The 27,048-nt window shown below is 34.4% G+C and overlaps 3 protein-coding genes and 1 non-coding gene across 4 annotated transcripts; all 4 read left to right on the top strand.

Moving 5' to 3' along the window:
- Positions 1 to 1,658: 1,658 nt before the first annotated feature.
- On the top strand, positions 1,659 to 4,934 carry LOC102629386 (molybdenum cofactor sulfurase-like). Its single transcript, XM_052438262.1, has one exon. It carries the CDS (start codon positions 2,711 to 2,713, stop codon positions 4,556 to 4,558), a length of 1,848 nt encoding a protein of 615 aa, XP_052294222.1. The 5' UTR covers positions 1,659 to 2,710; the 3' UTR covers positions 4,559 to 4,934.
- TRNAL-AAG (transfer RNA leucine (anticodon AAG)) lies at positions 1,675 to 1,755 on the top strand. Its single transcript has one exon. It is a non-coding gene; the product is annotated as a tRNA-Leu (tRNA).
- Positions 4,935 to 18,822: 13,888 nt separating the features above from the next.
- LOC102629096 (hydroxymethylglutaryl-CoA synthase) lies at positions 18,823 to 23,952 on the top strand. Its single transcript, XM_006477300.3, has 12 exons — positions 18,823 to 19,247; positions 19,807 to 19,913; positions 20,060 to 20,192; positions 20,928 to 21,071; positions 21,215 to 21,373; positions 21,741 to 21,814; positions 21,912 to 21,987; positions 22,096 to 22,151; positions 22,267 to 22,354; positions 22,736 to 22,876; positions 22,968 to 23,117; positions 23,515 to 23,952. The coding sequence occupies exons 1-12, from the start codon at positions 19,185 to 19,187 to the stop codon at positions 23,719 to 23,721; spliced, it is 1,398 nt and encodes a 465-aa protein (XP_006477363.2). The 5' UTR covers positions 18,823 to 19,184; the 3' UTR covers positions 23,722 to 23,952.
- Positions 23,953 to 24,809: 857 nt separating this feature from the next.
- Positions 24,810 to 26,528, top strand: LOC102628831 (transcription factor TCP9-like). Its single transcript, XM_006477299.4, has one exon. The coding sequence runs from the start codon at positions 25,225 to 25,227 to the stop codon at positions 26,329 to 26,331; it is 1,107 nt and encodes a 368-aa protein (XP_006477362.2). The 5' UTR covers positions 24,810 to 25,224; the 3' UTR covers positions 26,332 to 26,528.
- The last annotated feature ends 520 nt before the right edge of the window (positions 26,529 to 27,048 follow it).

Genomic DNA, 27,048 nt, shown 5'->3' with positions numbered 1-27,048 from the left:
GTGCTAGCCATGAGGTATGTATTGCGATTGTTGTGCAATTGTTTAATCTGATCAAATACGATGCCTGCCATATCCAAATTTGGATTTGATAGTCTGATCAGTGAAGAAGCTATAGATGCAATAACGGCTTCTTCAATTATCTTAAACCGGCAGATGGATATGTAACATAAATGAAAATATATATATATATTATTTATCATAATGTTGAGGTGTCACATGCATGAACTGATTGAAATTCAACATATTCATGATCATGTCCATATATAATGATACATACACTGATAATTAAGAGTTTGCCAATAGCTTTATTCCACGGAATTAATTAATGTAACAGTTTGCATTGAAATATATGTGGGGAAAGATGATGATGCTTTGTTAATTTAGTGTCCAAGTTTCTCATTTTACTACAACAAACGAGCGACACTATAGCTTCACTTGCTGGTTTTATGCACATGTTACTTGGCTGCTCGTGTTTGAAGAAAATATTATTTCTTTCTGTATCATATATGGTATTTGTTTCGTCAACTCATGGTGTTCTCATTTCTAATAATCTCTTAAACGAGATTCATGTTAATTAATTGATTAATTATTCCTCCTAACCAATACCCCAACGTTATCATTTCTAATTAGTACTACTCTATTTTTTCCTCCTATTCTTTCTTATTGGTCTACAAAATCTTTGAGAGGTGGGCTTTTCAAATATATTTGGTTGTTGATTTTCGCTGCCTAGTTTGGATTATTCTAGATTTCTCTATGTATTTATTAAATAAAGTCAAAACCCATCCGTTGTGACTGATGAATTGTCAAACATTAGAATATGACATTTTGGAATTCAGATTGACTAAATGGTATCGAAATTATCATCATCAATAAAAACAACGTTGGTCCACCCCTGGTGTTCTCAACCATATTGAGAATTAACTTGTTGGATGGGTTGTGTGGTTAAGATTGAGGTGATGATCATTTTAGTCTACAACAACTGCAGCATTAACTGTAAAAATATTTAAAAAGAAGAAAAAAAGAGTTGATAAGTTCTTTTACAATAAATTGTGGTGGTTGCTTGAAATGCTTTAGATGATTGCTGTTCTTGCGGCCGCCTCCTCCATCAATTAATTGTTACTTGATTCTTCAAGCTTGGATTGTTTGAATGGTTGAGGAAGAATGATGAGTGGTTGAAGGAGCTTTGCCTGAGTTGCTGCTTGTAGAAAATTAAGACAATTCAAAGTTGTTCCTTTCTTCTGATTTGGCTAACGTATGTGAGAGTACGCTAATCGTTGGTGTGAACGAAAATTAAACTAATCTACTACCGGGTCTCAAACTTGTGCCCTCAAGACTCAAAAGGGCACATGGATTACCACTCGGCTCGACGAGCTAATCTATCTGATCACAGACCAAGTTGTATGAATTTTCCGACCTCTTGGCTGTAAGCAATAGCAAGAAAATTTGAGCTAGATGATCACATGAGAGATGAGAGTTATGTTTGATCTTTCTAATCACATCTGATTTGGGCTAACGCACCCGGCCTTTGGTTTCTTGTTTTATTTGATGGGTAAAAAACACATCCACAAGTGAAGTGGAGACCATCATGTAACCTTTGTTACTTTTGATTTTTGAACTCCTTCCCCGCAAATATTATTAAGAATTATATTTTCTTATTGAACAATAAGACAAACGGTTGAGATGGCCGAGTTGGTCTAAGGCGCCAGATTAAGGTTCTGGTCCGAAAGGGCGTGGGTTCAAATCCCACTCTCAACAATTTCAGTTTTTTTTTTTTAATTTTTTTTAACTTGTACATGTGTTGTGTGGACCTTTCCTTTAAATAATTGGAAACTTAAATTAATCGCCATCCTAATTCTCTCTTTTCGACAGCTTCTATGCATTTCTTACAAGCTCCTAAGCATAATTCAGGAAAAGACGTATCAATTCGTCCAACCGTGTCGTTTATGATTTTACACATTGTAGAAATGTCCAAATATTAGCGGTCACAAAAAGGTGCAGTTGAAATTTTTGAAGCTGACCTTTCTTAAGTCTTGATAACATCGACTTGGAAAGTACGTATTTATGTCATCACATGAAATTGCTGAAGGTGGGTATACTGCCAGTACAGCTATCGCCCACTGTGCCACCATTCGGAACATGGATTTGCCCTCTTTTGCCGGCCACTATCGAGTCTCAAAATCTCTCCTTGCCCTTTTCTGCTTGTTCTTTTGCATGCCAGCATATGCCCAGAGCATCTTTGGTCATTAATTTTTAATTTTTTTTTTCATCAGGTTTAAAATTATAGTCAATTTTATTTTTTTTTCAACGCCGTAAAATAATTATGTGATCGTACTTCAATTCCGTCTTTTATATACCGTTGCCCTGACCTGATCAAGTTAGTATAAGGTTAATATGACAGTACGTTGAGCTTTGTTGTTCACTAAATACAAAAGTTCAACACCACCAATAAATGGTTTCAGTTAACAGTTTAACCAAAACGAGCTTAACAATTCTGAAGTCAGCTGGCAAAGTACGGCCCAAATGCTTGTCAGTAATCAATGGAAGACCGAGTCAACGGAAACTACTTGCTCGATACGGCAAAATCAACGAAGACATTATTCCATAATATCCATCCAATCCAACAACCGGAGTTCATTGGATGACTTCAACTGAGAAGAACTAAAAACAAAAGCAAATAAATAAGTTGCGAGAGGAGAAGTAGAAAAACAGAATGCTTTCACCTTGCACAGGAGAGGCCTTATCAGAAGCCTGCTGCCGTGGTTGCTGTCCAAATCCATTTCATGGCCTTCCTTTGGACCATCATCATCACCCTCATGAACTTGAAGCTCCAAAGTCTCCGAGAACCGCGGCCGCCGCCCGGCATGAGTTCAAAGCTACTATAACTTCCTCTCTTTTCCCAAATGCTCAATTCACCAACCATGAGTCCCTCCCTTCATTGCAAGAATCATTTGCTAACTTCACTAGAGTGTTCCCACAATACTTGCAAACCGATCAGGCTGACCGAATCCGAGCTCAAGACTATTTTCATCTCTCCTTGAACAACTATGTCTGTTTTGATTACATTGGCCACGGTCTCTTCTCTTACTCTCAGATGCACAGTTGTTCTTCAAACGTACATTCATCAGCTGCCTCGACGTCGTCGTCTTCTCCTCTTCCATCAGTGCAATTAGAGCCGCCATTCTTTGACATTTGCTACAGGTCAGTGAGCTTAAATTCTTGGTTGCAATATGGTAGTGAAGAATCAGAATTGGAATCCAAAATCAGGAAAAGAATCATGGATTTCATGAACATCTCTGAAGATGATTACACTTTGGTGTTCACGGCCAACCAATCATCAGCGTTTAAGCTTCTGGCAGAATCTTACCCATTTTATTCTAATCCAAGACTTCTCACCGTTTATGACCATGAAAATGAGGCAGCTGCGTTGATGATTGAAAGCTCCAAAAAGCGAGGAGCACGAGTATCATCAGCAGAGTTCGCATGGCCTAATCTAAGAATTCATTCGGGAAAATTGATGAAGAAGATAGTCGGCAAGAGGAAGAAGAAGAAGAAGAAGAAAAGGGGGCTATTTGTTTTCCCACTTCAATCAAAGGTGACCGGAGCCAGGTATTCTTACATGTGGATGAGTGTGGCTGCAGAAAAGGGGTGGCATGTGTTGCTTGATGCAACAGCATTGGGGTCTAAAGACATGGACACCTTAGGCCTCTCACTCTTTAAGCCAGACTTTCTCATTTGCTCATTTTACAAGATTTTTGGAGAAAACCCATCCGGGTTCGGTTGCTTGTTTGTCAAGAAATCCAGTGCTTCAGTCTTAAGCGGCTCAACTTCAAGTGTATCCACAATCATGGGGATTGTAAGTCTTGTCCCTCCTGTGAGACAATCAGTGGTAGAGCCTCAGAAAGATGTAACTGTAAGCACTTCTGAGCTACGCAAGGAGCCATCATTTTCTGAAATCATTGAATTAGAGACACTCGATGAATCTTCCCAATCCAAATTCCCGGAAAGCAGCATTAGTGGTGAAAGCTCAAAACTAGTCGAATGCAAAGGCCTGGATCATGCAGATGCATTAGGCCTAATACTTATAAGCAACAGAGCAAGGTACTTGATCAACTGGTTAGCAAATGCACTAATGAATCTCCATCATCCACACTCAGAGACCGGGATTCCCCTTGTCAGAATCTATGGACCAGAGGTAATGTTTGACCGAGGGCCATCTCTAGCATTCAATGTGTTTGATTGGAACGGCACCAAGATTGATCCTGCACTCGTACAGAAGCTTGCAGATAGACATAACATCTCTCTAAGTTGTGGATTTCTGCAGAACATTTTTTTCTCCGGCGAGTATGAACAAGAAAGGGTGAGAGTACTGGAGACAAGAAGTGGAACAAATGAAACACGATCTGGGGTATCTGTTGCAACGGCTGCTCTGGGATGTTTGACAAATTTTGAAGATACATACAGGCTTTGGGCATTTGTTTCAAGATTCTTGGATGCAGATTTTGTGGAGAAAGAGAGATGGAGATACATGGCTCTTAATCAAAAGACCATTGAGATTTAAACTATTATTCTTTCATTCCTTTTATATATTATGAGGGTCAATACTTTAATTTTTATTGTGTCAACATTTTGTTTTACATACACTTAAGACTTACGGAACAGCTAATTCTTTTTGTTAAGTTTTTTAATGTGCTTTTAAGTGGTCCAACAAGAATATATATTTGTAAGCCACAAGAGTTCGGCGAATTAAGAGGCACATGCTTCTCAGTCTGTGAACGGCCTATCTTGAAATTCCAAACTTTGTCCAATTAGGCCGAACACGACCGACATCTTCTGAATTGGGTCGTGTCCAAGAGCCTTAACTTTTAAGGCCTGTATGGGTCTGATTTCCAGCGGCTAGGCTGTGTTGGCAAAGCCCACTGGGTGATGGCACTACTGCCCAGCTGGTGTTTTTCCCTCCTAAAATTGTTTTAAACATAAAATTAATTCTAAATTTATGGTTTCGAGTAGAATCAATAAATTTTTATATTGGTAATAATATAAAAATTAAACATTATGGAAAATCCTCCATTTACATAAACACTGACCACTGTTAAATACTTTTTAAGAAACAATTAAAGGAAACAAATTAAAAATTATGAAAGATCCTCCATTCATTTAAGACACTAGATACAACCTAGGTTAAGAACAAACTTAACCAACCCTAAAATCATTTGAACTAACCCTAAAATCGATCGTTGATACCATAACCACACCATCCTGATTATGCACTACAGCTGCAAAACCAACCTGCCCAAGCTTAAACATCAACAGCTGCATCGGTGTTAAGCTCAAACCACCCCATGAATAGGTGGCTGCGAGACATTAACCACCAAATAAGAGTCAGTAAAAATATCATGCCCAGATTTCCCACCATATCGATGAAAATTAGACCACATCCCCTCTATCCTAGCCCCTGTAAGAAAGATTGTAATATTTTTCAATTTTGGTTTGACATCCTGGAATGAAACGGATTGTCGTTTTTGGAGAAAACGACTAACCGTTTAATTTCAGAGAGCATGTTTTATGTTCTGCAGAAAATAACTAACCGTTTATTTTCAGAAAGTAACTTATTTTGACATTCTAGAATAAAACGGTTTACCGCTATTGAGAAAACGGCTAACCGTTTTCTTCCAGAAAGCATATTTTTGCGTCAACTGTATAAACGGTTAGCAAGCTTGAAATTTCAATTATGAATGGATGCAAATTTCAAACCAAAGAGTGTCTTTGAAGAAGTATAATTTCTAATGGTTGTAATCTTTCATAAAAACATCTTCTTCATTAAAATAGACACATACATTAGATTAATATACCAGATAATTATAGATTTTTTTTGTGTTCTGAAATACAATCTTATTTGTTAAAGATTGTATTCAGAATTTGTTATATTTTGGGGGTAATTTGTCATTAAAACTCTATAACAAACCAAGATTGGTGAGGACAAATAAAATCTTAAAGTAAAGTGTGCAAACACGTCTAAAATCCTAAGAAATTTTTTTGTTCTCTGCCTCCATATTCGAAATTCTCCAACAGCCACAACACAAGCAACTTTGTCATGAACACCCTCACAAAGCATTTTATTTCTTACACTCCAAACTGCCCCGCATAATTAAAACCAGCAAGCTGAGCTCTCCATTAGTTCAAATCGAAACATAATATTGAAACGATTCCCACGTGATAACAAAAGAACTACACATCAAAATCCCCTCAAACTGAGTCAAGTCAACTGCCACACTTCCTCTGTACATTCAGAATAAAACAAGGCATTCAGATTAATCTCACACATCTCATTACATAACTTACACCTGGAATCGGCAACCACCCTTTTAACTAGCATTGAATGGAGTAAATCAGAGAGAGCACACCATAGAAGATATTAACCTTTGGAAGAACAACTAGCTCTTATATAGCCCTCCATCGCCGAGAAACTCCACCGAACGATGCAGCACAATTGATATCCCGAAAATACAAACCGCAGTGGTAACCTGATTTGACCAAGTACTCGTGTTAATCAAAATGCGACAGGATTCTGTAGCTGCAACTCTCTGAGGTGGCAACTTCCGCTTGATAATGTAAAAAACATCCATAGCTAAATGCTGATGCAATAATGGCAAATTCCAAGAACTCCCATCCAACAACAAAGCAGAAACTAAAGTATCATCAAGCATTAATTGTCCTCGGCGAGACTGTCCGAAGAGAATCAGCCACGGAACCCAGTTATCGTGATAAAAGTATTTATATAACACATTAATTTTGGTGAATATTATAACACACTATTTATCTCCATATAAACAAACATATTACTTTGGGGTTCTGGGTGGCTTTTTTTTTTAATTAAGTCATTAGATTCATTTACTTATTTTTGTTTTGTCTCAGGTTCGGACATCAATGAGAAACATCATGTATCAAGCATCAGCCTGTTATGTAATGTTGTGAATGGGAACTCTGTTCCCCGTTCTGTTCTGCCCTTATTTTTACCGGGCTCCATTGTATAAATATATATATATATATATATATATATATATATATTAAGCATCAGCCTTTATTCTCTACTGTCACTGAAAATTGAGCCATAATATGCACAAAACTTAAAAAACGAAAAATTAAATTTTAAACTCAAATATAAAAGAGATAAGATTATCACTTTTTTTTGGTTCATTTAGCATTGGAAGGGGATTGAGGTCCTGTTTAGTCTTACGATTTGGCAGATTAAAGTACTTGGTGCATAAGAATTGCTATGACTTAAAAATTAAGTTAATTTTATTTCATACATATACAACGAAAAAACTTATAATGTAATGACTATTTTTATTAAAATTATTATTTAAAATTATATTTATGACATAATATCAATATTTATTTCATAACTATAACTTTCTCTTTTTTATAATAAGCACAATTTTTAAGGCACAACACCTTAATAGACAATGAGACTTAAATTTCAGCTTTACTAACGAAATTTGTGAGTATTACGCCCATGAAGTCGTAATTGCCACACCCTCATTTTTTAATACAAAAATGTACGCTAACAAGGGGGTTTCCACCTGAGCCAAATTCTCACGAGTGCTATTCTAACCAAACATTTTTTTTATTTTTTCAAACTTCTTACCCAACATTATGGTTAATGAAAAAAATTACCTTCACATAAAATATATAAAACGTCAATGTTGCGAAGTCAATGTCAAAATTTTTTTTTAAGTATATTGGTCCATTACCTACTCTCATACCCACACAAAATGTCAAATTACAACGAAAAGAAGAAATGTGAAAGTAATTGTATTGTCTTACTTCTGTAACGTATTTTGTAATACAACATATATATATATATATACATTGACTTGCTTTGTTTCTCGACTTAACAATCTTCTCTTCAAACTTGGATAAACTTAAGAAATGGTGAAATAAATCTTAAAGTATATGATTGCCCTTTGCCTTAAGGCAATGGAAATTCTCATGAACTGCTAGCAAATGATTTTTTTTTTTTTTTTTTTTTTGTCTTTTAGACTCAAATTTGTTGAATTTTGGTATGAAACTAGTGAAAATATGGCAAGAAAATATGGCTGGACGCCGACTGAATTAAAACCATTTCGAACGTGTGTGTGCATTAAAATGAGGCTCTTTGTTGGCGACTCAATTTGGGGGCAATGGCAACCAAACGGTAACTATTTCATTTAATTAAAACGAAAAAATAACAACTTAAATAAGTTTTAAAAGTTATATATATATATATATATATATATATTTATTTATATAGTACTGTTTCAATCCGAGATTCCGAATTGGAACAATGTCCGGGGGAGAGACTGGTGTCCTTTGGATTTGAATCCAAAGACCATATGTGACTGCACATGGTCAGCCAAACCCAAAACAATTAAAAGAGGCTGTTGGAACAGCCTCCTATATGTGTATATATATATATATATATATGAAGCCATGAAGGTAGGTGGGAGTTAAAATATCGAATGTTTAATTTCTAGAAGTTTCCTGAGTCCCGACTAACATCAATCTGCTTTAATTTTAACAATAAATTTCATGTACAAGAAGAATATATAAGTCGTGTAACGCAGACATACATGAGAATCTTGCCTAAATTTTTCTGCCGAAGTGCTGGGTTTTAATATTGGACTTCAAATTTTATCTTATTTTAAGTTGTTTTCAGAATGTACAGATGCCTTACTTTGTCATAAATGGGTAGTAATCGAGCATATGCGGTGCTATTGAAGGTAGCATCAGAAATTTACTGGAATTTGTCTACGTGGCCTACGAGACGGGGTCTTCGCGTTCTAAATTTGAAGCACGTATAAAAGGTATAGGGAAAATGATAATGAACTCCTGGCGCTTAGAAAATTAACGTTTCAAATATATATATATATATATAACCTCTATTTTTATTATTAAATTTTATTTATTTTAATAATAAATTTATTTTTAATTTATAATTACTATTATGTACCTATAATAAATAATTTAATATATGGCTTAAGACATATTATGAGTATAATGAAATTAATAATTTTAATTTAAAACTTAAAATTAAGATATAATTATTTTTTACTCAAATTATTCACTCTACGTTACGAACATACCCTTCTTAATGATAAATTTGATTTTAATTTTGCCTATTATTTATCATTTTTTATCATCTTATCATTGAGAATGGTATATTCGTAATTTAGAGTGAATAATTTGGATAAAAGGTAATTATAACTCAATTTTAAATTTTAAATAAAAAGTTGTTGATTTCATTATACACGTTATCAATGACATGGTCTTAACTTAATATATTAAATTATTTATTATAGGGACATGTTAATAATTATAAATTTAATATAAATTTACTATTAAAATAAATAGAATTTAATAATAAAAATAGGGGGTTATATGTTTTTTTTGAAATGTTAAGGAGTTTTATATCTCTTTTTCTAAACGTTAGGGGTTCATCGTTTTTTCCTAAAAATATATCTTCTCGTTGACAATTCTACAACACCTATCTTCAATGCCACGAAATAATTAGTTGATTTATTTGCTTTTTATTTATCTTACTCCATAGCCCGTCCGGTGATGGCACTGCTGCCCATCTGGTGCTTTTTTTTCTCCTAAAATTGTTTTAAATATAAAAGTTAATTCAATATTTATTGTTTCGAGTAAAACCAATAAATTTTTATTTTGGTAATAATATAAAAATTAAAGGAAATAAGTTAAACATTATCGAAAATCCTCCATTTATATAAGACACTAAACACTGATCACTATTAAATACTTTTTAGGAAATAATTAAAGGAAACAAGTTAAATATTATGAAAAATCCTCCATTCATATAAAACACTAGATACGACCACTGTTAAGAACAAATTTAACCAAAGCATCAGCTGCAATATTACAAACAAATTTAACCAAAGCATCAGCCGCAATATTACAATTCCTACATACGTGGGTAATCTTGAAATCCCTAATATGGTAATAATAAATGCTAAATCTCGGTAACTATTCAAAATAATTTAGGTCCTGTTTGAGATTAAGGTACTCTAACTTTTAAATTATAACTGCTGTGGAAAAAAATCGGCAACTATTAAATAAAAATTAATAGTATATAATAAATATAAATTTTAAATAATAATTTTGATAAAATAATTAAAATTGTAATAGATTTTATATAATACAAGTGAAAACTCATATGAATATACAACAGTTAATGTTTACCAAACTTTTTAAATTACAGCTGTCCAATCTCAATCACAAACAAACTCTTAATATAAGTACTTTGTTGTATTGTCAAAAATTAAATAACTTGCGAGGAGTCTGTCTCAATAATGAAAGGAAATAAACCACTCTCACTAACAACTCAGATGCCAAAGAATAAGCTTCCGCCTCATCTATATTAGCATCATTTGGATAACACACAACAATCAATCGCTGATACCATAAGCACACCATCTTGATTATGCACTACAGCTGCAAAACCAACCTTCCCAAGCTTAAAACATCAATAGCTGCATCGGTGTTAAGCTCAAACCACCCCATGAATATGCGGCTGCCAGACCCTAACCACAAAATTAGAATCAATTAAAATATCCTGCCCAGATTTCCCACCGCAACGATGGAAATTAGACCACATCCCCTGTACCCTAGCTACAACACGAGCAGCCTTGTCATGAACACCCTCACAAATAAATTTTTATTTCTTACCCCGCCAAGCGGCATAATTAAAACCAGCAAGCTGATGAGCTCTCCATTAGTTCAAATCGAAACAAAATATTGAAACACGATTCCCACATGAGAACAAAGGAACTACACATCACAATCCCCACAAACTGAGTCAAGTCAACCGCCACACTTCCTTTGTACATTCACAGTAAAACAGGGCGTGCAGAAAAGTCTCACACATCTCATTACAAGTGGGTTTCCCCCTGAACCAAAGTAAACGAAAAAAATTCCTGTCACATAAAATATACAAAACGTCAATGTTGCGAAGTCAACGTCAACTTTTTTTTTAAGTATATTGGTCCATTACCTACGTGCATACCCATACAAAATGTCAAATTACAACGAAAAAAATGAAATGTGAACGTAATTGAATTGGCTTACTTTTGTAACGTATTTTGCAATATAACATTAAAAAATAAATAAATAAAGGCATTCATGGACTTGCTTTGTTTCTCGACTTAACAATCGTCTCTTCAAACTTAGACAAACTTAAGAAATAGTGAAACAAATCTTAAAGTATATGATTGCCCTTTCCCTAAGGCAATAGAAATTCTCATAATCTGCTTCCAAATGAATTTTTTTTTTTTAAAGTCTTTTGGACTTAAATTTGTTGAGTTTCGGTATGAGACTAGTAAAGATATGGCAAGCAAATATGGTTGTTGGACACCGACTGAATTAAACTCATTTCGAACGTGTATTTGCATTAAAACGAGGCTCTTCGTTGGAAACGAGAAATTCTAAAATACATCGTGTAATATCTGTTTTAATTTTAACAATAAATTTCATGTCATGTAACACGGACATATTTGAGAATCTCGATCGCCTAAATATTTCTGCCGAAGTGCTGGAATTTAATATTAATTGGACTTCAAATTTCTCTTATTTAAATTGTTTTCAGAATATAATATATATGCCTTAATTTGTCATTGATGAGTGGTAATTGAGCATATGCGGTGGTGCTACTGAAAGTAGCAATTAGAAATTTATTGGAATATGTCTACGTGGCCTACGAGACGGGGTCTTCGTGTTATAAATTCTGCAACGCGTGTCCTCAATATCAGGAAATAATTAGTTGATTTATTTGCTTGTTATTATTTATCTTAGTCCATAGACTTAACCTGGTTTTCAAGTTTTATTCGACTAATCAAAATTAAAAATAAATATTATTTTTTTTTGGGAGAATCTTTTTCGTGATTATTAAAATCAAGAAGATGATAGGTCAATAAAATACAAGGGTATTTTAATTTCAAAAATTGTAGCCATTCCATCTTAATTAACATCACTCATTGAAAATAATTAGTTGATTTAACCGTTTTTGCAATTTTCTTTATTTTAGCTTTTTTACGATTAAAAAAAATCAAGGAAGATAAGTCAATAAAAGACTAGGGTATTTTATTAATATCATTGTAGCCCCTGCAAAAGACGTTGTCTCTTAAGATTTTCTACCATTCCATCTTAATATATTTTTTTAATAAAATAATCAAAACAAGCGATGAACTAATCCAACAACAATTTATTTATTTTCCCTCTTTATCTTGATTTTTTTTTGAAGTCTGTTATACAGAGATATTACTGACATTACATCAGACATTACAATTAATATTTACAATCATACTATATAACTGGGACCACCATCATACATTGACACACTGAAATATATGCCCAGATATTTTAAACCCTCTCTAGTATTCGAGGGGTGCCTGCTCCACTCACATTTCGTAAGGGAGAGACTGTCTCCACTCAATTAATTGATAATTGAGGAAGAACTGAAACTAACCTCCATAATGCTCTTATGGAGGCTCGAACCCTTGCACTTAACATTGTAAGTGCAAGGCTTCTCCCATTGGACCAAAGGCCCATTGGTCTCTTTATCTTGACTTGGAAACGCAATAACCAACGTGGTTTCTTTTTTAAAGTGCTAACATCACTTGCCATTACAAACTTCAAAAATCACACTTTCTCAAATATAAATATCGCGAATCAAAAAGTTAGATTCTTCTCTCTTTTCCTTTTAAATGCAAATCCTAAAATCATTTCCACAAATAAAGATCTTGTCTGCGTTGTAGTGTGCATATTATTGCTAATCAGTCCAACAAATTATAAAAAAAAAAAGATTAGGCATCGGCGTGTGCATGAATTTTTGGAATTTTTCGCTTGTTTAATATATTGATATTTTTAATTTAAAGAAAAAAAATCTATCTGCTCAAAACAATTGGGGGTGTGTAAAAATAAGAATATTGTAATGTCCGCCGATTATTAATTTTTGGAGTTTTAACCATAACCCATCATGTTAATGATATGAGCGAGCGTGGGCTAGCATGCATTTAAGATAGCACAATTCGCATGATCAAAGATGAAACCAACGTTTCCAATTTTTTAATACGAAATGGCATAATAAGAAAAATTCCAAAACAAAGAATAGACGATTAATCCAAATAATATATATATATATATATATATATATATATATATACACGAATGATGCCCGTTCCGTTCTTTACCTAACATTATTTAAATCTTGTCGCAGAAGATTAATAAGAAAAAGCGAAACATGAATTATATAATAATTAATGTTACTGCAAATTGATGTATTAACGTTGAAGTCCAGCCAAAAAAAATCTAAAAATTAAGAAAATAATAAATAAATAAACTTTGAAAGACACAATATTGATTGTGAAACATGTAACATGTAACATGCAATTTTAATAAAAGTCTTAACGACATAAGAATTGACGTGACATCAAAATATTAAATACTAATTAATAATAATAATATATTACAAAGTTGGCATTCATAATTTGCAAAGTAAGTGGGATATGTCATTAATTATTACTTAACGTGTATGTGTTAACTACTTATCAACTTTGATCTTTTACTATTAACCTGATAATATTAATTCAAATAAGTATTATCAACTTTGATTTTTTATTATTTATCAACTTTAATTCACATATCAAATGAATGAATGATGACATGTTATATTATCACATAATTTATATTATGTACCTCATCTATGTATCCGTATTAAAATATGATGTTAATTTTGATTATCCTCTCATGAATTGACTATCGTTAAATGACCTCTTATTTTTTAAACCTTAAGTTATTTTCATTTTGATTTGAAAGATAAGGAAAATATAAAGGTAGATTAATGATTTTTTTTTAATCTTCTAAAATGAGAGTAAATTGATGCTTTCAAAAGTAAGAGGTGATTTGAAGATAATTAATTAATAAGAGGTAATTCAAAAGTACCCCTTTTATTATTTATTGATTAATTTATAGGGATAACAACTTATTTTCTTTTTTACTCTTGCTAGTTTGGAGTTCAACTTACACTACTTTGTACGACTTCAAAATACTCTACTAAGTAAGCAAATCAATGCAATGAATATTAATAATATAATATTTCATGTTCTAAATATTACATTATGTAATTTATATTGGATCGACATTTGACAGGGCCTTAATATTGAAATCTCAAATTTTTTGCTTTTTTTTTTTGGTCATTAAATTGAATTGTGGCTGTAACTACTGTACAGCCTGAGCTCTTAAGTCCTAAATGCACTTGCGAAATTAAATAATTGAACCAACAACCAACAACTGCTTTTCTATATGGACCATATCTTATGATTTATGATTTATGAAGCTAAATAATAATAATAATAATAATAATAATAATCATCATCATCATCATCTTCCAAGAAATCAACGTTTAGTTAAATATCACATCTTTATTCCCGAATTGGTAATCGGATATATTTCGACGCGTATCGTCCAATATAAGCCACCGATTTAATCTGCAACTCCATAATTATATAATAAGATCTTTTTATAGTGGTACTTCATTTAAAAATAACATTTATATAGTTATAAAAAATTATGATCCTAATTTAAATAACTTATAAATAAGAATAAATTTCACATTTTAATAAATTATAGTTTTTCTAAATCATATTTTAAGAAATTTACCTCCGCATAATATTAATTATCTCTATATTAAATAAACTATTTTTTTTAATTAGTTGCATGGTAGAATAATTTATTCTTTAAAGTTGTTACTAAATCATTGTATAATATTTATAGAATTATATTCAGATAAAAACATTAAAAATAATACAAATGTTTAGACTTTTAAGATAACTTTACATAATAAGATTAATGTAGTGCATGCTTTATCATTATGTCACTTGTACTAAGGATAGTTAAGTTAAATTAATAATTTTGTTAATCACACCTTTATTAAGTTATAACATTCCCGTAATAATAAAAATAACTTGTCATAACATTATGACTATAGAGAGTTTTACTGTAATCGTAATAATGATAAACTAATATGACATTATCTCAATTATTGCATATATAAAGCCTCTTTTTAATGATGAAGACCTTATTTTATTAAAATGATGATCAAAGTTAAAAGATAAAAAACATACGAATTTCAATTTATTATTAAAGAATAAATATTTTATTGAAATCTGTATTTTTTTTAAAATTTAATTCTCATTTTATTAAAATAAGTAATTTCTTATTCAAAGATTATTTTATATCTGCAAACATTAACAAAATATCTCCCTTCACTTACTATCCTCAAACGTGCGTCATCACCTAATCACACAAGCAGCACTTGACTCATCCAACGGTTGAGATCTATGCCAGACCAATAACGAGTAACGACGTAGAATTTTGTAGTATGATCAATGCTCCCCAATTATTATTGTTGGCTGTTAATGAAAGTAGTCAAATTTGGTTGTCTATACAATATGTTTCACGAGTGAAATGCCTGCCCACCCCACAATATTTTGCCTCTCAATTTAGGAGTGATATTTTATGGGCAATGCTAATTTGACAAAAATTGATTTATAAAATTAGAAAAAAGAATCTGTCAATTTTTTTTTCCCAAAAAGTTAGGCATCACAATTTAGATTCATATGTCATGTGCATATCCTATCAATTTTAAGTCGATTCAAACATAATACATTTATTAATCGTGCTAAAAATTTCTGTCACTATCTCGATCGGTTACTTCTTGAGTCATAATCTTGTTACTCATATGACATAATCTTTTTTTTTAAATTACTATTTTAACAATGTTTTAATATACTCAAGCTCTAATCAATTCTACCTTAAACATAACTAATTTATAATGAGTTTTTTTTTTATATATAAGAGATTTCTTATTTTATTAAAGTAAGTGATAAATTAAAAGATAAGAAAAATATAGATTTCAATATACTACAAGATAAGTCAACAAGAGGTTGAAGGAGATAATGGGTTTTATGAGAAACCCTTGAAAATATAAATTTCTTGAGTTTGTGTGAGTGAGAGAGCCTGCTTCTTTTGTAAGAATAACTCGACTTCATAAAGGGAAGTGCTTTTGAGAGCATCTATGTATCCTTTTAGACACATGGTGAACCGTTATTAGTTGTTTTTTTTTCTCAAGTAGGGGTTTAAGAGTAATTCGGCCTTTCTTATTGAAGCTCTTCCTAGGCTTAGAAATTTATCCTCCGAGGGATTGTCCCTATTGACAACATACTATGAGTCCTAATTGATTTATTTTAGATGAGTTATTTGCGTTAAAGAACAACTAATTCAATTAATGATGGAGTAGGCGACTATCCTTGTGGTCTCTATTTCTCATATTCGATTCATGTGATTTGTAATGAGATATTTTAGAAATAATCTCGGTAAAAACCAACCCATGATGACGTGTTATGGCCTCATTGGTGGAGTTGTCATTGCCTCACCGGTCCAAGTTGATTTATGTTGATTTTGGTGCATCTTAGGAGACATCCTCTACAGTTTCCAGGATGTAAAGGTAGCTAAAGCTTATTCTTCTTAGATCTTCCTCTTATGCCCTCACCGTTTCGTTTCCTTCTTCGTTCTTTAAAAGGGCTCATGGGTCATGAGGGACGCTACACATGTGTCATACCCCAGGCTTTATGAAATATTAATCGTGAGTCCGCCCATGCTTCATCGGATCATCTGATTGTGTTGAAAATTACCACTGCTATCTCAAGTAGTGGTACATGTCACGTGACGTTCTTGCTATAATTTTTTTTTTTTTTGGTTACTTCATTTGATGATACTGGTGCTATGCACGATGGTTGGGCGATTCCACGTGAGTGGCAAAAAAGCTATTGATGTAGGATCTTGAACGTCGAAGATTATGATCAAACGGTACAAGACATTCCAACGAGGACGTAGGGCGTGCATAAATATTAAATGTCGTGCTCGCGCAGGATCTAACAGTCGAAGGTGGAAAGTCAAATATGAGATCTATCATCTATACCTTTTTTTTTTTTTTTTTTTTTTTTAATATGAATATGAGGTCTATGCTTCGGTGGATGGGATATTATATATATTAGGCATTCATTTGGACCAATGGAGCAGTGACTGCCAAATTAACGGTTAAGATGAAGGCATCCACTGCAGACAAAGCTCGGGTAACCGGTTGATAGGGTAAAAAAGTAACAGTAAAACATATCTCCTCAAACATGATGCAAATATAAAAGAACTTTTTCTGTTTTTGTTTTTGTCTTTTTTTTTTCTTTCCCTTTTTTCCCAACATGTCCCGTGTATACTGGTCTCTTTTACTCGGCGCTCTTATCCTCACCGTTGATGAGCTTTCTCTCGATCCAACGGTAATAAGGCAACGACTCTAAGCATCCGTTTGGGGCAGCTGCGCTGTGGCGTAGCTTAAGTTGGAGATGCTCCAACTGAACATCACTCTATATTTTAACGACTTGTCGGATATAATATCTGTATGGCGCATAAATTCTAACGAGTTGTGTGTGTCGTATTTATTCTGACACCAGATTCGATATAAGCATTTTTAATTTTATTTTTCAGCTACTTTTCCAAACAAATACACAAATATTTCGTCCAACAAATATTTTAGTGCATCGAGGAATGAGAATGCGAGATCGTTGCATAGATAATCTATTACATTATATTCAATTGGGTAAGCCATTAAGATCATGTTAATCATCGGGTGGACATTTGTGTAGAAATGTACGATGATGCTGCTCTTTCAATTTAATCCCCTCGGATAACAACTTTCGCCAACTGATACTACCACGGATTTTCTATGTAAACCGATCGATAACAAGTGATTTTCTATATCTAAACCTTATTAGAATGGAGGAAAATAAATTAAAATAAATAAAAATTAAGCAGTTATCTGAGAGGTAGTTCTGACAAAGTATTAATAAATGGGGAATAATGTTGTCGGTATTCATTTATAAGTTAAATATGAGATGCTTTAGTGTAATTAAGAATTCGAACTTGTAGTGAAGAAATTTTTAGTTAAAATTGTTGGGAGATTTTTTTCCTTTACCTAAAGGTGGAGGATTCAAATCTCTTTATTTAGTGTTGAGAATTTATTTAGTTAATTTTGTATTGCGCTTAAATCATGGACTTTAATTATGAAATTTTTATTCGGTTTATATACCCATTTGCATATTTGTAATATGCACTTCATATTAGTTATCTAAGCACCGCACTAATTCTAAGAATCTGCAAAGATTTCTTTCTTAAAACTCCAAAATTATTATCTATATTTAAGATTTCATCTTCAATTGCCAAACATGCTACCTACCTACCACAATTCCATTGTGAACCATAAATCGGTCAATACAATTATTTTTGAAAAAATTATTTCCAATACAATTTAAAAAATACAAAACCACTCCCGTGTCAGGGTTGGAATTAAATATTTGAACGTAGATTTGGTTTATTTTACTCGCAAATATCTCAACTGAATTATTACATAGCTGGTTTAATGATATTTTGGTTAATAATTATAAATATCAACAAAATATAATGTAATTTTTTTTCTTTAAAAAAAAAAAAGAACAGTTTAACAGGCTGTGCACTGTGGAATTAAAATTTGAGAATTACCCGTCACGATAAGCAACTCTCAGTGCGACCAAGCAAATGGTAACAAATTTCTTCAAGCAATGGCAAAAGGCTGTAAATAAATGCAAAAAGGGAGGGCAAAAGGTAAGAAAGGACACGCCCAAGAATTGGCATAACGCCATAATTAAAGCTTGGGACTTTCACCTCCAGCAGTTTAAGTCTACGAGGAAATAAATCAAGAAACAGAACAAACTTTTTAATTTATCTATTTTTGTTTTGTTAAAAAAAACACGAATACTGAATTTTTTTTTTAAAAAAATGATAAAATTTCACTATAAATACGGAAGAAGAATTACAGATGCGAGCATCGCCAATTTTCTCTCCGAATATTGAGGCCTGTCTTTCTTTCTGTCTCTGAACGGCTAGCTGGGCTACGTTTTACAAACTCAAGCCAACAGCAGAGCAAGAAAGAAAGCAAAGCAACGCAAAACACATTTTCGTTGTTGTGCTGTTTTCTTGATACATATATATATTTACATATATTTTTCATCTGGGCATTTTCTGTTTTTGAAAACCAGATAAAAACAATGGCAAAGAATGTTGGAATCCTCGCTATGGACATCTACTTCCCTCCTACTTGCGTCCAGCAGGTAACGATCCTACACTCCTTTGAGTTCTTGCAAATTTGAGCTCACCAACTTCTCCTATATATATATATATATATATATAGTTAAATAGGTGATGGGAAAATTTTTCCCAGATACCAAAGAAGTGTACTGTGAATGTAATTGTGATTTTGATCTTTTACTGTCTATTTGAAGTGTTAATTGTTGTAGGTATGTAACTTGATTTGCAGTTGGTGGATTAAAAATTTGAATTTTAACTCTATAGGTTGGTGAGTCATAGAATCTAGTTTTCCATTTTAAGCTGCTAGAAGCCTCCGTAGCTTGATCTATTAAGACGAGGAAGCTATTACTGAGTTGTAAAGAAAGTTTAACGTTTTAATTTTTATGAACATGATGTGTTGCTTTAATCATGAAGATGATCCTACCTGCCAGCCCATATTGAATGGTTTTGAGGTGGGATTTTCTTTTAGTGTATGGCATGATAATGGTTTTCTTCTTCTGAGATGGAATGAAAGTATGGTGGGGCTTTTAGGATAATAATGGAATCATTATTAACCTCTTAAATTTCATTTTGGGTAAAAAGGAAGCTTTGGAGGCTCATGATGGTGCAAGCAAAGGAAAATATACAATCGGGCTTGGACAGGAGTGCATGGCATTTTGTTCAGAGGTGGAAGATGTCATCTCAATGAGGTTGAAATTCTACACTTGATAGTCATGATACTGGTAGCACTAGCTCAGGAGAAGAAAAAAATATATATATGAACTCCGTTGAATTATGTTAAGGATTTGTTATTTAAATTGTTCTCGACTGCTTTCTTTAACTTTTATTTTTTCAGCTTGACAGCTGTTACTAACCTCCTAGAGAAGTATAAGATTGATCCAAAACAAATTGGTCGTCTCGAAGTAGGAAGCGAAACTGTGATAGACAAGAGCAAATCCATTAAGACTTTTTTGATGCAAATTTTTGAGGTAATTTTCCATGTCAATCCGATTTTCCTATACGAAGTTATTACTTGTCTTTAATTGGATGGGAAAGGTTATCTGAGCTCGAGGCGTGATTTGGAAGCTCACCAATCTGTTTTTGAAATATTGGAGAATACAGCCTAATTACCTGAGTCTATCCAACTATATTTAAAACTCATTTGAGTGTGAGCTGTATATCCTCAAATTGTTTGTAATCTGCTTTGTTTTATTTGTTTATTTTTTATGAAACCCAGAGTTCCCTCATAAAAGACGAGTTTTGTGCTAAATGGTTATGTGGTTTACTGCCGAACCTGGTTTTTTGCGTTACTTGGTTTCAAAGCATATTTCTGTCTTGCAGTTTCTAAGGAATTTCAAAATTCATCTTTTTTCTTCATTCATCTAAACTGGGATGGCGTTTTGAGATAGGCAGTTATAGTTGATTCTAGCTTTGTATGGGGGTGATTGGGTATACTTTTGTATGGTACAAATAGTCTTTTTTTTTTTTGTTCCCCCTTAGCAGCCAGCTGGTCCACTATCAGTTTTAAAATCTTCATCATCAATACATTATTGAGTTTCTTTTTTTTTTTTAAAAAAAAATCATTCTGATATAGATAAGCATTCCTAGCTTTGATCATAGCTGGGTATCTTGCTGTAATTTTTTCAGCTTTTATTACTGATGAGTTGGTTGACGGAAATTTTTTTCTGCCTTGCGTTCTTCTCTTTTCTTGTGAAAACAAGCAGAAATTTGGAAATACTGACATTGAAGGTGTTGACTCGACCAATGCCTGCTACGGAGGAACTGCTGCATTATTTAACTGTGTGAACTGGGTGGAGAGTAGTTCATGGGACGGGCGCTATGGGCTCGTTGTGTGTACCGACAGTGCGGTATGATAAATTCCTTAAGTTACTGTCATTGATATTCCAAGATATAACAGCGAAATATCTGAGCATGAATTATGCAATAGGTGTATACTTTAGAATACTGGGCAAATTTTCCTATATATTTTAACTGGAGGTCTTTTTGACAGGTTTATGCAGAAGGACCAGCAAGACCCACTGGAGGAGCAGCTGCTGTTGTCATGTTAGTAGGGCCTGATGCCCCTGTTGCTTTTGAAAGCAAATTAAGGGGGAGTCATATGTCTCATGCCTATGATTTCTACAAGCCAAACCTTGCTAGTGAATATCCGGTAAATCATCTTTAAATTTGTTAACATGAGGGGCAGATTTGGTTGGTTGTATTTTGATTGCATTGTTTCAAAGTTTTTCTAGTCCAGTTTGTTCACTGTCTTGTGACCAAATTGCTGGTCATGGTATAGTGGTATTCTTATTTACATTTTACATAAACCCTCTTTCATACAGCTGACTTTTGGTAGTGAGCACCTTATTTTTGCATATGACGGTCTTCAGTAGAGCAATTAGTTGAAGTATTTGAATTATATAAATGTAAATGCCATGCTTCTTTAATGTGAACCATGCTTTGTTCTTCTTGGAGGTGGCTTATATACTTATGTTTAATACTAAATGGATATCATCCATTTGGAAATATCTTTGTAGGTTGTTGATGGGAAACTTTCTCAGACATGCTACCTCATGGCTCTTGATACTTGTTACAAATGTTTATGCAGCAAGTATGTCTCCATTTTAGTCCTAAAAACATTTTTATTACTCTTATATTTTGCGAGTGGTTGGGCTATTTTAATGCCTAACAACCTTGGTTTTTTTTAGGTACGAGAAACTGGAGGGAAAACAATTTTCTCTTTCTAATGCTGATTATTTCATGTTCCATTCTCCATATAACAAGGTTGGTTTCATGGTCCATCAATAAATTTCTGTTCTGGTTTATCAATAAATTACTAGAGTAGACAATGCAATTGCTTTCTTAAACCTTTTCTCTGTTGAACTACTGCAGCTTGTACAGAAAAGCTTTGCTCGTTTGTTATTCAATGACTTTATGAGGAATGCCAGGTTGCCTTCTTTTCTTCATCTTTCTAAGCATTAGACATTTTTTTAATTAATTATTATTATTATTTTGCTCTGGTACATGAACTTGGTGATTGATTAAATGTGCATGGTATTACAGTTCTGTCGACGAGGCTGCCAAAGAAAAGCTGGGACCATTTTCAACCTTGTCTGGTGATGAAAGCTACCAAAGCCGGGATCTTGAGAAGGTCTGTTTTGAACCTTAATTGCAATTGTTTAAGAAATACGATTCTGAATTTCTTTCACGACCTTCATCTTTTCCTGTGGGAGGATTGAGATTGATGATTGTAATGTCTGACACAATTGACATAATAGTGACGATTCATCAGCTTCTTCAGGGCCTGAGTGATGTTGACTTTCTGTATTCGTAATGTTGGTAGCTCTTATATTTTAATAGCCTCACGGGCTTCACTTCCTCAAATTGTACCCTGCATGTGGCTGGATAATTTCATTCTATATTATTGCTGGCATATTTTGGTTGGAAAATCATATGCGTGTTTGAGGAATTGGTGGTGGAAACTGTGTAAATGTTAAAGTTTGGGGCTCTTGCTGATACCATGCATCGACAGGTTTCCCAACAACTTGCAAAGCCCCTTTATGACGCAAAGGTCCAACCATCCACTTTAATACCGAAGCAAGTTGGTAACATGTACACAGCATCTCTGTATGCAGCATTGGCTTCCCTTATTCACAACAAACACAGTGAATTGGTAATTGCTTTTACTATTGTCTAATTTCTCATTCTCATTCTCATTCCTTGTGTTAATATGTAAAGACATGATTCCATTTAATAACTCGCAGGATGGCAAGCGAGTGGTTTTGTTCTCGTATGGAAGTGGTTTGACTGCAACGATGTTCTCATTGAAACTCAGTGAAGGTCATCATCCCTTCAGCTTGTCAAACATCCTATCTGTTATGAATGTTGCAGGGAAGTTGAAATCAAGGCATGAGGTAATTCTCCACTTTCTTCAAATGTGCTTTGTCAGATATTATGTTTTTTTTTATATAATCCTAACCCGTTTATCTGGAATTAGTCACTGCATTCAGTCAGCATATACAGACAGCTGCCTTGAGCATTTCCTTTTATTAGTATTTTTCTAGCACACTAGCTGAGAGTGTCTGCACCTGGAGGTTATAAACACATTTTTTTCAAATTACCCAGAACTAAATTACGTGGAGATTATAAACACTTTGCTTGTTACAAAGTCATGTAAGATGTTGAAGTTTAAGACTATTTTTCCCCGGTTCCAAACTAAATGGGAGTCAGGGTTTCTACTTTCCAAACTAAATGGAAGTATTGTTATACCATTGAAAACATTTTAATGAAAAACATGTGCTGTACATGCAGTTTCCCCCAGAGAAGTTTGTGGAAGTCATGAAGCTAATGGAGCATAGATATGGAGCCAAAGACTTTGTAACAAGCAAAGACAGTAGCCTTTTGGCTCCAGGAACATACTATCTCACTGAAGTTGACTCCATGTACCGGAGATTCTATGCCAAGAAGCCTGCAGATGCTACCACCTGCGAGAATGGGTCACTTGCAAATGGTCACTAAGGGTGATCAAATTATTATTTGTATCGCCAGAATTTGATTCATCCTGTTCAATTGTTGTTTTTAATTAAGCAGATTGGTGTTGCCAGTACTTAAAAAATATCCGTGCCTTGAGTTTGTGATGCAAAAGCAAATAGTAGTTGTTCGTCTGCAGGCATGCGATCAGTGGTGAATTGTTTTCTTTGTAATAAAAGTTTCCGAAATGCCTTGATTTAGCAAAAGTAGTTCTCCCCATCTCCGAAAGTTCTTGGATTTTTGTATTCTCTTAAATCTGTGAATCCATCTGGTGCCTGTATTCAAATATCTGGGAATCTGTTTTCCAGCTCTGGGGAAGTGACTGTAGCTGAAGGAGAGCAACACATTCTCAACTCTCAAGCAATATACTTAACGATTAAATATACCAACTTGGCGACCTTTTAAGATAAAATAAAATGGTGGCCCATGTGAGTGGGGCACATGGAAATTGAACGTCAAATAATAAGCGGCTGTTTGGGTTACCCTTTTATTAGGCAGATCGTTTAAGCGGTGGACCAAGAAGGGGCCACAGACAATCCCAGAATCTGGGTCCCAGATTGCTCTTATCGATCTGTTGGTGCTCTTTCGTATAAGATGGGCCGAGCTTTCACGCCAAAAAGTGGAGTGGATCACTTCAGCGAGCTCCACTTTTTTCGTTAATAGCTGTTCCTATTTGCCCATTTCCCCAACTTTTTACGGCATCAAAGTGATTCATTTTTTTCATGCACATGTGCTTACATACGCAGTGTAGTGTAGTGTTTTTGTTTTAAAAGACTTAACAAATTGTTTATGAGCAAAAAGATGGCCGTAAAGACTTAATCAAATCCCTTCATTCATCACCGTTTCTCTTTGTTTCAAACATATTCTAATGCGATTAACCAATGACCACTGTTTAGTCAAAAAAATACACCCATAAAGCGATCTTTTAAGTTTTTCCCCACTCCTTAAAATAGATATGGAGTATTATGGACCATTGGATTTACACAACGAGGACCGGGACCATGACCACTAAATGTTGTGAATCAACCAATAAAGCTCATTTAAAAATTTACAAAAACATTTCCAGACTATTCTGGCAGCACTTGCTAAACCTATTGGCAGACTCGCACCATCTGTCCCCACTGATGTGGACAGATGGTGAGCCAGCATTGGTCATCTTCAGTAGGCCCCAACACATGCCACCATCTCCATTTCCATGGCCACACCACAACACGCACCCCGGTCACCACTCCCATAAATCTCACACCCACCGTTGATTCTTTCTCCACTATCAAACCAAAATTTCATCATAGACCAACTGTTAGCTCCTTTTTTTTTTTTTTTATTTCCTTCGTTTTTGCTCTCAATCTTTCTCTGTGTATACAGGCAATCCTCCCTTTAGTAAAATTTTTCTGACCCAGAATTTAATTTTCATTTCTAAGCTCAAGTAGCTATCTCGGTTTTTGTTTTATCTTTAAAATTTTCACTACTGATTGTTGTTAAACCTAACAAATGACTTCGTGTCGAGAAACGGAGCCGGATGATGATGGAGTGGCCTCTGACGTGAGCACAGGAGACGCAGAGGAAAGCAACAAGACCGTCCATGAAACGACGCCGCTACAAGCCATACCGTTAAAAGAAGAGCCCGTAGATTCTTACCAGGAACAAAAGCCCGGACTGCCGACGCCTATCGGAGTAGTCCCGGTGGCCATGCAGATGCAAGTGCCAATGCAAGTACCCATGACAACGGTCACAGCAAACAATAACAATAACAAACGGTCATCCACCAAAGACCGCCACACGAAAGTGGAAGGCCGAGGCCGTAGGATTCGAATACCAGCCACGTGTGCCGCGAGGATCTTTCAACTAACCCGCGAACTCGGCCACAAATCAGATGGCGAAACCGTCAGGTGGTTGCTCGAACATGCCGAGCAAGCCATCATCGAAGCTACCGGCACCGGCACCGTCCCCGCCATCGCCGTCTCCGTCAACGGAACTCTGAAAATCCCAACAACCACCACCAGTAACGTCCATCATCCAAACAACGTAGAAATATCCCCAGAAAAGAAACGTAAGAGATCATCATCGGATAATGATGATATTAACTGTAGCAGAGCCGTTACGGTCACGCAACCGTGCGGTTTAGCTCCGGTGGCCCCACAAGGATTAGTCCCCGTTTGGACGCTTGGAAATGCGGGGGGCATGAACATGAACATGATGGTGCCGGCCAACACGTTCTGGATGGTTCCGCAGGTTCAACCGGGGCCGTCGCAGCCGCAAATATGGGCCTTTTCACCTGTGTTAAACGTGGCGGCGAGGCCCGTATCGTCGTTTGTGGGTGCAAGTGCAACGGCGGGTTCATTTGAACATGTGAGTACGAGTAGTGTACAGGTACAGCCGGTGGTTGTGAACAATAACAAAAACAACAGTGTAAATGGTTTGTCGAGTAGTGTCGGAGCAACGGTCACCACGAATTCGAGCTCGAGCATGGCGCCAAGTATGAGTAGTGGCGGGAAGCCCCAGATGCTAAGGGATTTTAGTTTGGAGATTTATGATAAACAGGAGTTGCAGTTGCTGGGCCGTTCTGGGAATTTACATTCGCAACCTAACAAGCCTTGAAAATTTCAGAGGGTTTAGTGTTCGCAAATTGAGTGCTGTATCCTCTTGAGTGATTAACTTGAACATTTAAGTGTAGTTTTTCTCTTTATATAAAAATAATAATAATAATAACAAATAAAGAAAAATGTTTATGATTGTAAATTTGTAATTTGTGCTTCAAAGTTCAAATGGAAATGAATTAGAATTTTCTTTCTCTATGAACAGTGTAATTACGTTTATCATTTCGTCGAGATTTTAACAACCTATTATAAACCCACTTGCATGTGAGAGGAGTTCAAGTTCAAGTTGTTAGGTGTGTGTTAGTTATTAACTTTCTTTTTCTCCAAATATTTACAAGATCAAGATCTGGCCTACAGAGATATGAATATTCAAATTGTGTCATTATAGAGTTGACATAAAAAAAAAAAAAAAATCAGTAAATTTCTACTCGTATATTTATTGATTATTAATGCTTATGTAAAATCTTTTACTCGCTGCATGCACCAAGCCTTGCTTTCGGGTTCATAATAGAAAAAGTAAGCAAGAGTAGATGTTATTGATCTGATCTGAAGCTTTTAGTATATCTCAATTAATCCATGGGCTGGGATAATAAGGTGGCACATGGAGGATCATGGTTTGGCATCTTCCGTAAGAAATTCTTCCTTGAAATAAAGTTAGGTCATCGAATTTGATAGTTAAGTTTACTCCTTTACCGTCACTAAAAAATGAACTTAGACA

The sequence above is a fragment of the Citrus sinensis genome, chromosome 3, assembly GCF_022201045.2.
Source record: "Citrus sinensis cultivar Valencia sweet orange chromosome 3, DVS_A1.0, whole genome shotgun sequence".
Classification (NCBI taxonomy): domain Eukaryota; kingdom Viridiplantae; phylum Streptophyta; class Magnoliopsida; order Sapindales; family Rutaceae; genus Citrus; species Citrus sinensis.
This window is presented reverse-complemented; position numbering and strand designations above follow the sequence as displayed.

Coding starts and splice junctions, on each gene's coding strand:
- LOC102628831 (XM_006477299.4), top strand. CDS start 25,225: ATGACTTCGTGTCGAGAAACGGAGCCGGATGATGATGGAGTGGCCTCT.
- LOC102629386 (XM_052438262.1), top strand. CDS start 2,711: ATGCTTTCACCTTGCACAGGAGAGGCCTTATCAGAAGCCTGCTGCCGT.
- LOC102629096 (XM_006477300.3), top strand. CDS start 19,185: ATGGCAAAGAATGTTGGAATCCTCGCTATGGACATCTACTTCCCTCCT. Junction 20,193..20,927: donor TTTTGATGCAAATTTTTGAG/GTAATTTTCCAT, acceptor GAAAACAAGCAG/AAATTTGGAAATACTGACAT. Junction 22,877..22,967: donor ACAACAAACACAGTGAATTG/GTAATTGCTTTT, acceptor AATAACTCGCAG/GATGGCAAGCGAGTGGTTTT.